The sequence below is a fragment of the Gopherus evgoodei genome, chromosome 3 (assembly GCF_007399415.2).
Source record: "Gopherus evgoodei ecotype Sinaloan lineage chromosome 3, rGopEvg1_v1.p, whole genome shotgun sequence".
Taxonomy (NCBI): Eukaryota; Metazoa; Chordata; order Testudines; family Testudinidae; genus Gopherus; species Gopherus evgoodei.
This window is the reverse complement of record NC_044324.1, coordinates 46,083,629-46,099,589: the sequence shown is the minus strand read 5'-3', so window position 1 is coordinate 46,099,589 and position 15,961 is coordinate 46,083,629. Positions and strand designations below refer to the sequence as shown.

At 37.4% G+C, this 15,961-nt stretch overlaps 1 protein-coding gene across 1 annotated transcript in view; it reads left to right on the top strand.

The window, feature by feature from the left end:
• The first annotated feature begins 685 nt into the window (after nucleotides 1-685).
• TPO (thyroid peroxidase) overlaps nucleotides 686-15,961 on the top strand; it is a 72,931-nt gene continuing 57,655 nt past the window's right edge. The window contains exons 1-3 of the mRNA XM_030554205.1: nucleotides 686-737; nucleotides 1,546-1,639; nucleotides 5,183-5,267. Of these exons, the coding sequence (XP_030410065.1) occupies nucleotides 1,546-1,639; nucleotides 5,183-5,267 (179 nt within the window). The 5' untranslated portion in view covers nucleotides 686-737. The remainder of the gene's footprint in view (nucleotides 738-1,545; nucleotides 1,640-5,182; nucleotides 5,268-15,961) is intronic.

The following is a 15,961-nucleotide window of genomic DNA, read 5'->3' as shown; positions in this document are numbered from 1 at the left end:
GTGATTCTATGAATTTAATAGCAATGCTTTGATTTTTGCCTATAAGCTGACCAATATTGGCCTACTGCATATTGGAGCAGTAAAAGTTCCCCACACGCTTTTTAGTTGAGTACTATAAGACAAAATACTGGATTTAGGGGAAACAGTAGAGCAAGAGTATTATTAAAGGGAAAATGTAAGTGTGAATTAGTTGCTGCCAAGAGATGAGGATAAAAAATTATCTCTGGAGGCTGATGGGCCATGGTTCAGAACGAACGAAAGGGAGTGCATTACTGTGGGGTAGTGGTGGTAAAACACATAGTAGCATATGATGCAGAATTGCAGTCTAAAATTCAAGTTGCTTGAGAACTTTGACACAAATGTGAATTCAGCAATGATTTAAGGAAATGGCAACATTCTTATTGTAACTGAATGAGTTTGCCCGGCTCTAGTTTACATTGTCTAAAAGACTGACGTCTGAAACATAAAAACAACGATAGACAGGTAGCATTTGGTGTCATTAGCATGATAGAGAGAAGCATACCTAACATTGAGGTGAACTGCTACATTTGTATAAACAAACTTTGGTCAAAAAGCCTTCAAGACCACTTCATTTCTTAAAGGTTGAGTGATTAGTGCATAGCTCCAGTTTATATGGCTGCCTGGTCCCTAGGAAGCACTTCACTTTCACATTTCAGAAGAGTTACTGCCACTGATAAAGTACAAAACTGTAGAAGATAATCTCAACAGAAAAAAAGGTCAGATTGTAAAACTATTGCTTTCAATTTTCTAGAAAAAAAATCATTTTAACTTCTGAAATGTAACAAGGGCTGTTGTCAGGTTTCTTTGAGCAAAATTGTTTCCCTGAATTTTCAGAGCTGATTTGTTTATGATTTTTTGATTTGTGTTTTTAAAGCCTTTCAACTCAGGTCATTGCACCATATTTGAAAAATGGTACAACCAGGGTGTTTTAAATGAATTTGCATTGCTACAACACCTGCCATAAAACCAATGCATTGCAGTAGACAATTTAGTCCCTTTTGCCGCATGAACATATTTCTCTTACCATGATAACACCTAGCTCTATACAGAGATTAGATAGAAGTGGTTTCTCTAAGAACTTGATTAATTGCCTAATGTGGAATGACAAGCATAGCAAAATTACAATCTCAGATTGCATGGAAATCATGTTATTTGTGTGAGAAGTAGAAAATGGATGGTCAAATATTAATTTTTTATTCTATTGCCCCAGGGTCATCTGACTTCCGGGTTAAATGCCGATACTGCTGTAAAAACATATTGTGTGTCAAATGAGGATGTGTATTTCACTTAACTAGAAGTTTCCCAGGAGGCGTTCAGTAACAACATGAAAGAAAAAGTGAATGAACTAACTATATGAGTTTTAAAAAAACTTTGATGTAATATCCAAATGTGTGACTACATATTTAATGAAAACAGAACATATATTACTGAGCTGAGGAAATCATCTAGAGTGCATACTGTATATTTCTTCTAGGAGTTGTGATCCTCTTTTTTTCACCCACCATAATGTCTTCATTCCTTCAGATGAGAGTGTTCATTTTCTTGGGAGTTTCAGCAACAATGGCCTGCACAGCTCTTTTCTTTTCTTTTATTCTGAAAGGCAAAGATATCTTCTTTGGTAAGTAACAAAAAAATTTTCTTTATTTCCAGTTTCAGCCTTTGGCTGTACTGTTGGTGAAACTGAAAACATACAGGCAATGCTTGGTAGTTTAGCTTATAATACTTTTTCCATTCAGAAAAGAGACAATGATTGACTTCAGTGAAAGTTTTTCCACAATTGTTTTCGTTTAAAAAAATAAAATTACATCTTTATAAATTCACCACAGCAAACACCCTTTGCACCTGTGATGCATGTGTCTGATTCATGTATCTTGTGATTAGGAATGACTGGTTGTACTTTCTTGGTTGCATTCACAAGTCACATAAGGTATTTACACACATAACTAGAATCACAATCCGTACATTTAGGCTGTGTAAAACTTCAGAACTACTATGAACTTCAGAACTTACAGTGAATTCTAAGCCAGTAAGGTCTATTGAACTATGGGTGGAGAAATATTGGAAGCCTCATTGTTTGAGTCATTTTAAAACTGGATTGAACCAAGATTCAAGAATATGAATGAATGAAGAACACTTCTGCCATAGTGGAGAGTAGACAAGATGAACAGGCAGGGCTTTTTGATACCTGTACCTTATTATTTTATTCTATAACTTTAGGTAAGATTAAGATGGGAACAATCTTAGAAGCTTTTGCATTTCAACGTAATATATAAATACTTTGTCAAATAAGTGAGTTGGGGGAAAAACAACATTGCTTTTCATGGGAGACTGTGTTCTTTTCTAGACCATAACTGCTAAACAGGAGATCAAATTTGATTTCTGTTACGGACTCTCAGTTTGGTATCACTGTGTGAATTGTTAGGGAGGTCTTGGCCTGGAAAGACCTAACAAAACAGTTGGCTAGTTCATCCAATATAGCTTAACAAACTTATCACTGGTGAAAAGCAGCTATTTCTGGCAAAACATTGTATGGAAATTAAAATCTGTGCTTAACACTAAAAAGAGGCAGAAATCCAATTACACCATGTATTTCAGATCAGAATCTTGTTTGGGGCTATGCAATCAGCAATGCTCAAAAAATGAGGCAGGCAAAGAAAATGGTTTGGTGGAAAATACCCATAAAATTATTGAAAATAGTAGTACCAATGCCACAAAAAGACATACTGTTATGTGGCTTGACGAAATCAATCTTACTTTTTAATGTAGACATTAAAACCTTTTCAGATGCTCTGGCTCAAAGACCAGATAGGAAGGATAGCTCAATGGTTTGAGCATTGGCCTGCTAAACTAAGAGTTGCAAGCTCAGTCCTTGAGGGGGCTACTTAGGGATCTAGGGCAAAAAATCAGTACTTGGTCCTGCTAGTGAAAGCAGGGGGCTGGACTCAATGACCTTTCAAGGTCCCTTCCAGTTCTAGGAAATAGGATATCTCCATTAATATTTAAAGATGCAGAGCACTCTTTCCTCAGTTGATATACATTGATCAAACAGGTTTCATATGAAGTAGACACCTGAGTGATAACATTAGATGAACCATAGGAGTAATTCACAGTATACAGAGGGGAGGAAAGTCTGCTGCTATCCTGACATCTTTGATAATATAGAATGGCATTTTCTCAAAATACAAGTGTCTGAGATGGATTTTGGAGGCATTATGAAGACACAGATATTTTAAGATTCTCCATCCACTAGGATAAAAATTAATAGGGTATGTTCCAAAGAATTTCAACTGAAAAGAGGAGCCCAAAGTTCTCTCTTTTCCTCCTTGTTGTTTTCCCTCTTTATTGAACACTGGCACTACAAAACAAAGAATAATATAGCATAACAGGACTTACAATTAATGAAATAGAACATGCAATTGCACTGTTGCAGATGATGTGACACTAATGGTACCAATTCAATACAATCTATAACTTCCATTCTGAAAAAAATAATCAATTCACTGATAGATCAGGCCAGAAAATTTATAAGATATCTTAAATATTCAGTATAAATATCTGTAAACTGTAATTAAACAGCTGCAAGATTAATTTGAGTTTGTATGGTCCAAACAAACGTACTTCAGAATCAATGTGTCTCCTAACTTCAGTCAGCTAAATGACATTAATTTTTTTCCTGGTATTTCAAAACTGATTTGTTGGATTGGGAAAACACTACATTTGCCTTAGATTAGTTGTAGTGCTTAATGAAAATGGGTTGGTTGCCAAAGCTTAATTTCCTATTTCAGGCCCTACCAACATTGGTACTAAAAAAAGATTTCCAAAGGCAACCCAAACAAGAATTATTACATTTGTATGGGACAATAAGTTCCCATTTGTAAGTAAGAATTCTTTTTATGTACCCACTGTGGAGAGGGGATTGGCAGTACCAAATTTAGTAAAATATTACTGGGTGGTTTAGTTAATATCACTATCAGCCTGAAACCCTGGTATTCCCAGTAAATATGGGTGGAAACTTGGACAACAGGATTTTAAACATATATTTAGTATAGTGTTCTTATTCTTTTTAACCTAGAAGATATAGATCAATACAAAAGAGATACAATCCAGGGAATATGTAATGTCACATCAGCCTTTCACAAGGACACTTTGGGATTTGGAATTTGATAAACTGTACCCCCTTTCCAAACTCACTTAAACTCAATAGAAATAATCCAGAATTTCAACCGGGTTCATCTAATCCAATATAAAATACATGGGAGGAAAATGATACACAACCATTGACCATAATGATAAAATTATGACAATCAATGCCATCAAATTACTTATGGGGCATATTAATGTGCCAGTTCTGGTTTATTGGCAACAAAAGTAGTATATCAAATCCAATTCAGGCAGCCCAATTTTTAGGAAACCATGAACAATCATAGAAACAGTAATTATGGGAAAGAGCACATCAAAAGTCCTGATCTCTGCATGGTATAACCAATCATTACCAATGGAGCCAGAAGATACAACCTTTATGGAAAAATAGAAAAAAGGTCTAAAACCAGACATCCATTTGCAACAATGAGAAAATATCTGGATCTTACTTGAATCCAGTTTCAAAATATCTGGAGGAAGGCTGGAACCTTATCATTTGTATAACTAGTACACACAATTATTACAAAGTACTTTATCAGTGTTCCCTCACTCCATTTAAACTAAGGAAATAAATAAAAAGGGAGCCAAATGAATGAGAGAACATGGCGGAACAGGGATTTTTGTGCATGTATGGTGGGACTGCCTTAAGCTAATATTTTGGAGGAAAATAAACAGAATTTTCAAGATTAGTAAAATTAGTTTACACATAGACCCCATAGTGGTTCTATTAAGTTACAGCCCAAAGGAGGTTATTTACTCAGAGAAGAACCCAGTACTAACATAATTACTGCTAGGCAGCTATATGTGATGATATCTCCTTTTTCTGGAAAATAATAGCTCCCTCAATACTGGTCACATGAGAAAGTATGGGAAATCCTTCCAATGGAAAAATTACAGACAACCTTATATCAATATTAAGTGGATTTTATGAAGGAAAGTTTAAATCAGTAAATATCTCAATGATCAATACTCTTTGGATGACTGTTGCCTCCAATTTAACTTTTAATTTTTTAATGTGTAGGAGAAACTGAAGATACCTACATTACCAGTGCTATCCAGGAGGGGGTTAAAATGGTGGATGATCCTATATATCATATACAGAAAAGGTAAAAATGGCCTGTGTGTCAGTTTTGCCATTAATTTCAACGTGACCCCTCTTGGGCCATAAGGATATCTCTTAAGGGGAGCATGCAATGTCACATCATCCTTTCACATGTTGTGAACCAATCTAGTTTGTATAATATCATATGCTGAACCGTAGTGCAATATTTTATTCATTACCAAAACTACTAAAGCATTTCTATGTAAAAAACAAAAAAATACTCTAGCAAACGAATGTTTTCTGATTGTTTTAATGCAATTAAAGATGTCAGACAGCATTAATCTTTGAGGCAAACTAGTCTGAGTTTTTGCATAACCTCATTTATTTATTGGGCCAAAGTGAAGCTTTAAATAGCAACTATATTTTACCAGCATCTGAGTGAGATAGAAACAATGGGTGATGTCGTGGCTCCCTCAGAGGTAATAACAGAAATCCCCTTGACTTCAGTGGGGCCACAATTTCACCCAGTGAGTCCATGGTAAGCAGATTTTGGCATGAGATGATGTTAGGGACTGAATAAATTCAGTAGCTTAACTAATGCCCAATGGAAGAACAGAGGTAAGTTGTTAAAAGAAATGGGAGTTAAAACACAAAAACAAAAACAAAACAAAAAATAGCTTGGTTTTTCACAGTGAAGTTGGAGCCTAGATGGTGTCAGGGGAGAACAGTGAAGATGGCAATTCAGTCACAATTTGGTCAAGATGGTGTGGGGGGGCACTCAGTTAAAATGTACTGTTATTTGGCATGGGATCAAGTGATTTCTATGTACAGGTAGCTCTAAATATCTAAATTTATGTGCTGTCACATATTTGTTTCTCCTCCAGCATTTTTAAAGTTGTAGATGTCCCTGAGGCCATTGGGCAAACAGGGTTTATATATGGTGTATAGGCTGAAAGTGACTTGAGATTTGTAGATCCCAGGAAAGCTTCTTGCAGCTCTTTGAGTAGACTGAGTATAATAGAAGATCACTTTTGCTTGTTGCCTAAATATGGATTTGGGGGCCTACAGCTATGCAACCAAATTTGAAAATGTTGGCCTTAGCTTACTGATGTCTCAGTTTCTTCATGTATAAAATGGAACTGATAATATTTACCGCTCTCACAGGGATGTTGTGAAGGTTATTTGATTTACATTTGTGTAGTGCCTTACGGATGATAAATGTCAAGTATTATTAGTACTGCCAGTTGTGCTGCTGGGTTATTGCAATCCATTAGAAACTAAATTGCAGTTCAGCTAATTTCAAATAGGGCACCATACTGTTTAAATTCTTTCAGAATGTTAACAAAATAATAGATATACAAGATATAAAGTATTGCAATGTTCAAAGTTCATTTTTAATGTTCTTCTTAATAGAGGCTTCTTAGGGAATTATAATAATGCATAAAACAGAAAAGACCAATCAGCAGTCCTGTTTTCTTTACCTATTATACAAAGAACACAATGATTGAAAATCATATGACAAATTATATCTGATAAAATGAGTATTTGGTTGACCTGTGGAATCTTCTAAGGCAGGGTGTTATTGGTGAAAACAGCTTAGAAAAAGTAAAAATGTAGTAGGCATTTTACATTATGGGCTTGATCATGTAAGCCTCTGAGCACTCTGACCATATCCACTAAGCACATGCTTAAGTGCTTTGCTGGATCAGAGTCAAAGTGCTTGGTAGCAGCAGACTTCAGTTCTATATGAATAAAAATACTACCTACAATTATATTAACTAGTATAAAATAGCAGGGCTGTCAATCTTCATGGTTCAGGGCATAAAATGATCATTAACTGAAGTCCATAAGCAATATGCCCTATCTTATATAATATTACACAATCTGGTGCCTTTAGGCCAATTCAGTAGGTCAATGGGTCCCATAGAAGTTAATGGAAGATTTGCTATTGACTTAATTTGGCCCTATGAGTGTGTCTTATACTTTCCTCTTAAACATCAGATCCCCTGGCCTTTGGAAGAGACAGGATACTGGACTGAGGGGGCTGTTGGTCTGTTTGAATAGTCTGCTAAAGCAGGTGTGTTCTTAAGTTCTTAAAATGCTTCTGTATTTTCAAGTCACTTTAAAGGTGTGTGCAATTTAATAATCTAAACTATATTCTTTATACTGCATGTAAAAGAATATGGTGCAGTTGAATTAAGACTTTAGTGAGTACAAAGCCAAAAACTAAGAGAAATGAATCTTACTGCATATTTGAATTTCTGGAAGTTATGGAATTCACAGTACTGCAGAAACTCAAATCATCATGTTTTAGCTCATAAATAACTGAAGAAGGCCACAATACAATACAAATGAGTTCAGCTCTTGAGAATGAAAAGCATTGCTAGGATGAAAAGGCAGTTTCCTATTCAGTGTGGGATTGGGAAACTCTTAATTATTCCAAGTACAGCAGTACAAAATTGCTGAATTCATGAAGTGGGTTTCAAAACTGCAAGCACACTGAGTGAACAAAACTAGAGTTTATTTATTACTTCAACTTGAACTTGAACTGTGATCATAATGGACAAATGCATTTCCTCAGCTAGGTATTTAATATCACCATTTGGACTCTTGTATTATTTTAGACCCTCCCTATATACTTACAAAAACTGTGATTATTGAATAGCAACATGTTAAACTCACTGACTACAGCTACCTTCAATGCTGCTTACTTTTTAAATGTACACTTGATTAGACCTACAGGGGGGCCAGACAGCTTCAGAATTAGAGAGGGAGTGCACACAGGTATAGGCCACTCCTTCCCATGGGCACTCTGATGCCCACTGGCCAGCCAGAGGGAGATGGACGCTAATTGGCTCCTTGCTTCCCACGATCATTAGTTTAAACACTTGTTGCCGGCAGATAACTGCCTGAGGCCAAACAACAGCGGGGGGGTCCGTCGCCTGGTGTGCTGCGCCAATAAACACATCAGGGTGGAGAAGCAAACCAAGTTTATTTGAGATCTCAAAGCGGTGCAGTGAGATTGATTCAGATCAAGCACACCTAAAACAAGCAGTCTGTTCCTTTATATCCATGAGAACTTTTCTCACTGACTAGCAATCCCCCGTTTCCCCTCCCTCCCCCTCCTTCCTCCCCCCTGTAGCAATTACGTAAGCGCAGGTGCATTAAGTAATCTTGGCCGCGGCAGCTCGTTAGTAAGTTTTCCTTCTGCAAGTTATCTTGTCCTTCTGCTAAAGGTGCACAGGCCTCATTATTTCTGCTTTAGACCAGTTAGAACTGTTGCAACTGATAACGGCTGTTACACCTGGCCTTTTAGGTCGATTAAAGTTCAAACATGGAGGGACTCTTGTCTGCTGAGGCCTAAAACCAGGAAGGCTCCATACTCTTGTGGCCCTCCACCCTCCCGAGTTATGTAGGGTTATGCTTAGTGACACCAACACACTTGTCTGAGATTTTTTGTCTCACCTTCCTTCCCCTTAGTTTTAGTATAGGAACTGTGTTTTAGGATGCTTTGGGTCAGACAGATCGCCTACTTTAGGGGTCCGAAAGGAATTTATCCCATTGGGGCCAAATTGGCTGATGCCTTTGTAGTTTTGTTTTGTTTTTTCTTTCTTCATAGCCTCTTGATTAAACAGGAATAGGACTTTCAAATTTAAAAACTAGGAATTTATATGAATGTTTAGTTCACCACAACTTGTGGATAGTGCACAGTGTGGATTAAAGGAATAAAGGAGACCTAGGATTTCACTGGTGGACCTTGGGCCTGTGGGAAAAAGGGAGACCTGAAGTCTTCACAGAACAACGTCTCTCTCTGGTGCCTTCTGCCCCCTTCACAGTGGGACAAGGGAAGGGGATTCAGACTGAATCTCAGGAGAAGGCAGTGGAGAGTTTACCCTGAGTTATGGACTATTTGTGAGAGGCCCTGTAAACCCTGCACTGGATTACTAAATGCCTGGTAAGGGTAGAGGGGACAGATAACCAGGGAGGGGTGCTAAGTTTAATAAAGTTGTGGCCTGCTGCTTAAATCTGTCCTTATGTCTGTCCTCATTCACTTGCATGTCCTGATCAATGAACTTCTAGCAAAATGCAATATTTTTGAAATAGCTTTCCCAGATTTTAATATTATTTAGGGCCTGATCCAACTCTCACTGTTTGTTGTGCAGTTTATAATTGTCTCGTTATTTCTTTGTGCTGCCCAGGCCTTTTTGTTCTACCCACCCCTGTTGTCTCTCACCATATAATTAGATTGTTGGTTCTTTAAGGCAGGAGCTATTGTTCTGTCTTTGTCATTATCATAATACAAATAATCATTATTATTATAATTTTCATTACTATTACAATTATTCTTATTATGAGTTATTATTTGTATTACAGTAGTGCTTAGGCATCACAATAAGGATTATAGGCACTCATCATAGACAGAGTAAGAGACTGTCCCTGCCCTGAAGAGCTTACAGTCTAACACAGACAAAGAGTGGGAAAGTAAAACAGAGAAGTGAAGTAGTTCACCCAGGGTCACAGAGCAGGTCATTGCCAAAACCAGCAATAGAATGTGTGTCTCCTGAACAGAACTCTATCCACTAGACCAGGCAGTCTCCCTATGCTCTCCCTACCTTAGGTCCTGCCCAGCCAGAGCTCTGTTGGACCCAAGAATCTATCTCCAGGCACCAGGCAGCAAGGAAACAGATTCAGTATATTCCATGAGAAATCTCTCAAATTAATTTGTACTTTACTGTCAGCAATTATTATGTGATAAGTTTGTCTCAATCCATTTGTTACTGTTCTCTCTGCCTGGTGATTTGCTAAATATAAAGTGTAAAAAAATGATAGTTTGGTTGAAGTTAAGCTATCTAGGTCATGTTGGTTGTAGCAGAGAACAATACAACTAGTGATCTAAAGGCTCTCTGCACTTTGACCAAAATGTGATGTTCACTAGTGAACATGTAAACCTAAGAACAGTATAATTCAGCAGTAATTTCTGGCTACATGTCATGAAGGATTCCTGGAGTTCCTTAGATTTAAGTCACTGGCTTTAGATGTATATTTCTAGTAACAATTATATGTGCCACTTATTTTTATAACTCCTTCATCCAAAAAGCTCAAAGTATTTCAAATCATTAAGTAATCAAGCCACTCAAAATCCTGTGTCTTAGGTAAACATTATTGTGCTCAATTTACACATAGGATAAACTGAAGCATAGATAGTTTAAGTGACTTTGCAAAGTAAGACATTGGCACAACCAGTCATAGAACTCAAGAATCCAGACTCTCAGAGCCAACCATTAACCACTAGAATACACTAACTACCTAGTGAAAATGCAATGGCAGTTACACAAGATATATTTATTTAAAATTTATTTTTCTAAAATATAGAATCATAGAATCATAGAATATCAGGGTTGGAAGGGACAGCAGGAGGTCATCTAGTCCAACCCCCTGCTCAAAGCAGGACCAATTCCCAAACTAAATCATCCTAGCCAGGGCTTTGTCAAGCCTGACCTTAAAAACCTCTAAAGAGGGAGATTCCACCAACTCCCTAGGTAACCCATTCCAGTGCTTCACCACTCTTTGAGTGAAAAAGTTTTTCCTAATATTCAACCTAAACCTCCCCCACTGCAACTTGAAACCATTACTCCTTGTTCTGTCACCAGATACCACTGAGAATAGTCTAGATCCATCCTCTTTGGAACCCCCTTTCAGGTAGTTGAAAGCAGCTATCAAATCCCCCTCATTCTTCTCCTCTGCAGACTAAACAATCCCAGTTCCCTCAGCCAATCCTCATAAGTCATGTGCTCCAGCCCCCTAATCATTTTTGTTGCCCTCCGCTGGACTCTTTCCAATTTTTCCACATCATTCTTATAGTGTAGGGCCCAAAACTGGACACAGTACTCCAGATGAGGCCTCACCAATGTCGAATAAAGATGAATGATCACGTCCCTCGATCTGCTGGCAATGCCCCTACTTATACAACCCAAAATTCTGTTAGGCTTTTTGGCAACAAGGGCACACTGTTGACTCATATCCAGCTTCTCGTCCACTGTAACCCCTAGGTCCTTTTTTGCAGAACTGCTGCCTAGCCACTCGGTCCCTAGTCTGTAACAGTGAATGGGATTCTTCCATGCTATACATATACATATTTTATTAACTTACAATAACATACACTGCAACATAGATTTAAAATATAATTAGTATAACTAAATGTCACTGCACTGTGGCCTGCAAAGGAAAACCATATAGCGCCAGTGAATCTAATCAAAACATTAGAAATACAAGTTATGGAACAGACCACATCTTTGGTTAGAGAGTTCTTTAATTAGGAGTTTCAGGTACATTGGTACTGATTTTCTATTCCCTTTCGTGAGACACGCATGCTTTCATAGTGGAGGGATGTGTGCAGCTTAACTAAAGGCCCACCCAAAGTCAGTGAATGCTAGCTGAACTGGAAAGGCTCCATGATTCTGAAGAGATGTTATGAGCTGAGGGGGAAAGATCCTGGACACCCCAGAAAGCTCTGCCCAGGCCCAAAGAGCTCTCCAGAATGGTAAGGCATCTGAGACAGGGAAATGCATATAGATGTGTTCATTATTTTGTATAAATATGTGTATTTCTCATGCTGTTAAGTAAAGAACAATGGTGTTTTAGACTCCACTCTCAAGGCTGCCTGTGTATCTGTTTGTTTTCATTGCTACATCTCTTTGAAGAGGTAAACTGTAAGCCACAAGGTTCAAATCTTTGGAGAGGTTTTGGAAGAGATTTCAAAGTCTAGGCATTTGGCTGTAGGGTCCCCCCTGCCAAGAGGAGTGTAAGACATGAAGTCTTTACCTGGAATATGTACTGAGAGGCCCAAAGCTAGGTACAGGGCTTAAACTCTGCCCACCATCAGCAAGCTAAGGGCACATGAGATTCAGAGCTTGGATCGCCTCACAGCAGGCTGGCAAGTATACAGCAGGAGGAGCATGACCAGATCTGTGACAGTGACAAACACCTGGCCATAAACGAAATGTATCATTTAGACTTTTTTTGGATAAAAAGTTCTACTAAAAAGGATCTTTCCTTCAGAAAATGTCAGTTGTGACAAAAATCCAGAAGAAAAATATTTCATTTGAATTTTTTGACCAACCTTACTTATAATATTCCCCTCTGTGTGCAAAGAGATGCAGTATCTTGCTTCAAAGAGTAAAGTTAGTGGCCTTTGAGAAATGTACAAAGCTGTTAGAAAGTATATTTTGTTGTCAGTTTTTCCTGTTACAGAAATGGGATTTTCTCATTTCCCAATACAAATGCTAAATATTCATTTTGGTGCACCAAAGAGTTAAACATTCTGTCTGTGTCACAAGGAGCTAAACTTTTCTTAATGATTTTACTCTCCTTGCCATTGAAAGTTGTTAGGATATATATATTCAGGCCTGTCTGCAAAGACCTATACTTTAAGAATTTAGGTTCATTCTTATCACTTAGCTAGTTATAGAGGTATAAAAGAAAGAATCAAAATCACTGTCTGTCTATGGAATGGCCTTCTCTTACTGTGACAGGCTAAGGCCTTCAGCTAAGATATAGTTAGGCAGCCATAAGCTGGGAAGTGTATGGTCACATCCCCACATTCCAAACTAGTCATATTGAAATAAGGTGCTATTGGGCTATTAGGAATACAACCCTGTCCTGATATTCCTATCACCTCTAGAGAAAGGGAAGAGCCTAGAAGATGTAAAAGGAAACTTAGTTTAATAGCATCCTGTCTGGCAAGAACTCACTTATCAATAGACACAGGTGGAAAGCCCTTATGTCTGTATAGATGTAGTTGTAAAATCTTCACTTCTGTATTGTTTTGTATGTTTATCTGCATGGTCTCTGTCTGGTTATGTAATTGTTTCTGTCTGCTGTATAATTAATTTTGTTGAGTGTAAACCAACGAAGGTGGTGGAATATAATTTGTTAAATAACCATGTTACAATATGTTAGGATTGGTTAGTTAAATTTCAGTAAAATGATTGGTTAAGGTATAGCTAAGCAAAACTCAGGTTTTACTATATAGTCTGCAGTCAATCAGGAAGTGAGGGGGGAATGGGAATAGGGACTGAGGATGGGGGAATTGGGATCATGTTTTGCTAAAGGGGGAAATGGGAACAGGGGATGGGAACAGAAACAAGGACACAGACAAGACTCTGTGGTGTCAAAGCTGGAAAGAAGGGCACTAAGGAAGGAAACTGGAATCATGCTTGCTGGAAGTTCACCCAAATAAACATCGAATTGTTTGCACCTTTGGACTTCGGGTATTGTTTCTCTCTGTTCATGCAAGAAGGACCTGCGAAGTGAGAGAGTGAAGGAATAAGCCCCCTAACAAAAGTCATCTTATCAAGAGATTAAATTTCAGAGATAATCATCAATGAGTTTGCATCAGAATAATCAAGAAAGAAGCATATGCAGTTCCATTTAACCAGTGAATACAAAGGCATTTTCAAAAGTTAAGAAAAATAATATGAAGAAAAGTAGAAGGAATAGGTACAGTATATAAAGTGTCCTAAATTTTTGGTGTAAAGAGAAATCGCAGATGAGATGTAATGTCTGAAAAGACCTCAATTTAGCCCTGTCAGAAATCTTTTAAGAAAACTTCTTCCTGTGAGATTTCCCAGCCCCATTTGGTACAAACTCAAGATATTTAGTTTGGACAAGCTGTAGACAAGCCCTAAACTCAAAGATTCTTAAGTGAACTGAACATAAATGCTAAATATTCTCATGAAAATAGATGAGATTTTCTGAACCAGACCAGAGCTAGGAATGACTGAAGTTGGGTCTTTCAAGGTGGAGGAATATCTTAAGGAAGCAGAGTACATTTTATCTGGAGGGAAAAAGACAAATGACATCCGTGGAAGCGTTTGAGTTTTAATGAGAGACTACTGATGGTTCGGAGTCTTCGGTCAGAAATAAATATTTTTATTTAGTATGTACTGCACAGGAGCTATCCTGGTTTCATAGTTCTAACCAAGGGGGGAATTAACTTTGTTTGCAAAGCCCATTCCAGATGCCACCACTTCAGATGCCTAGCAAGCTATTGTCTGCTGGTGCCTCTGTATACCCAGGCGAGTGGACAAAAGGGACCATCTGTATATGCTGGGAAGTGAAAATCAATTTCTATGCCCCAAATAAGAAACTGCTGTTACAGAAGGTCTCTAAACATTACCAGTAATTCGCTGACACTCAAGTTCTCAAGGCGGTGTCCAAAAATGAAATGTGTTTCATTTAATATTCTGTAAAACTTCACTGATCTGGGATATCTCCTGAGGCGTATAAGGTAACTCAGGCTTAAAAGCAGGTTAGGAATTTTCAAATACTGCCTTCAATAAATGTTAATTCAAGGCAAAAGAAAGATACTATATCTAAAGCTGAAGGAGTATGGCCAATACAGATGAGAAATATTTTTGAAAATTGTCCATCTGTATTTAAATATTGCCTCGTGAAAAATAAGTGTAATTTGTGCAAGTTGCTCATACACTTTAGGATTTAGGCAACTATGCTCACATCTAAACACTTTGGGATTTAGGCAACTATGCTCACATCTGAACACCTCGCGCCTGAATTTTATCTCTCATACACTGTTTTTTTGTACTTCTGTAATTCTTTTGACTTCAATGGAGTTGTTCCTGAATTACACAATGGAGAGTGAGATTGTTGGTTACTTTTACCCTTGTCACCATCAGGTCTAGAACTAGGCAAAGAACTGATTTTTTGATAGATTGGTAATTTCAAAATATCAGGACAAAAATCATTTTGGATCAGACCAAAATAAAAAACAATGAATTTTTTGGCAAATGAAAAAGTTTGAGGAAAAAATGGTTTTGGTTGAATACATTCCATTTTTATTTTGAGCATTTTTACATGTTTGTATCATTTTAAAATTAAATTAAAGGAAATTTGAAAATGAAAAGTTGTTTTGAACTTGAAAAATCAAAACATTTAATTTTTACATTGTAAATACAGAACATTTTGATTTTTTTTAGATTCTTTGGGGTTGATTGGTTACACTGTTTTTTGTTTTTTCTTTAAACAAACAATTTGTGAAACACATTGGTGTTACCAAATCTAAATTTTTAACCATAAAATTTTGGTCAAAATTTTTTGCCTACCTCTAATCAAGACCCAGTTCCACTATCCTTTCACGTGCCGAGTTCAGGTGCAGTGGAGCTCAGTGAACATAAGGCCTGGGAGACTGGGAATTTCTCTCTATGTGAAACAAAGTGCTGCATACCAGATTTCCATCCAAACTATACATAAAGCATGAGTTTAGAGAACACATCACTAAACTGAGCTTGGCTTGCCTTGAGGGGTTTTTCACATTCTAGAGATCTGATTCAAGATTCATTGAAGTCATTGGGAGCTTTGCCACTTACTTTAGGTGGCTTTAGAACAAACCCTAAATGGTTAAATATTTGTGGGAGCTCCTTGCTATAGCATTTACGGCACTTCACGGATAGAATATGAGCAGGTGCACAGTGAATTGGAACTCAACCAGCTACGCATTTTGTGGAGCTGTTTTTCTTACTATAGACACTTGTATGAGGTCTCAAGTTTGATTGATTGGGCCGTTTCTTGATTGAGCACTTAACTGTATTTTATACCTTAAGTTGTCTGTGATCTTCAAAGTGACATTTAAACTAAACCTATCATTTGGATTCACTGTTTGGTTAATGCGACATTGTGACTATTGTATTTGGCATTGATTAGTATTTTGTCCACAAGGTATCCCTTCCTATCCCTATGTAA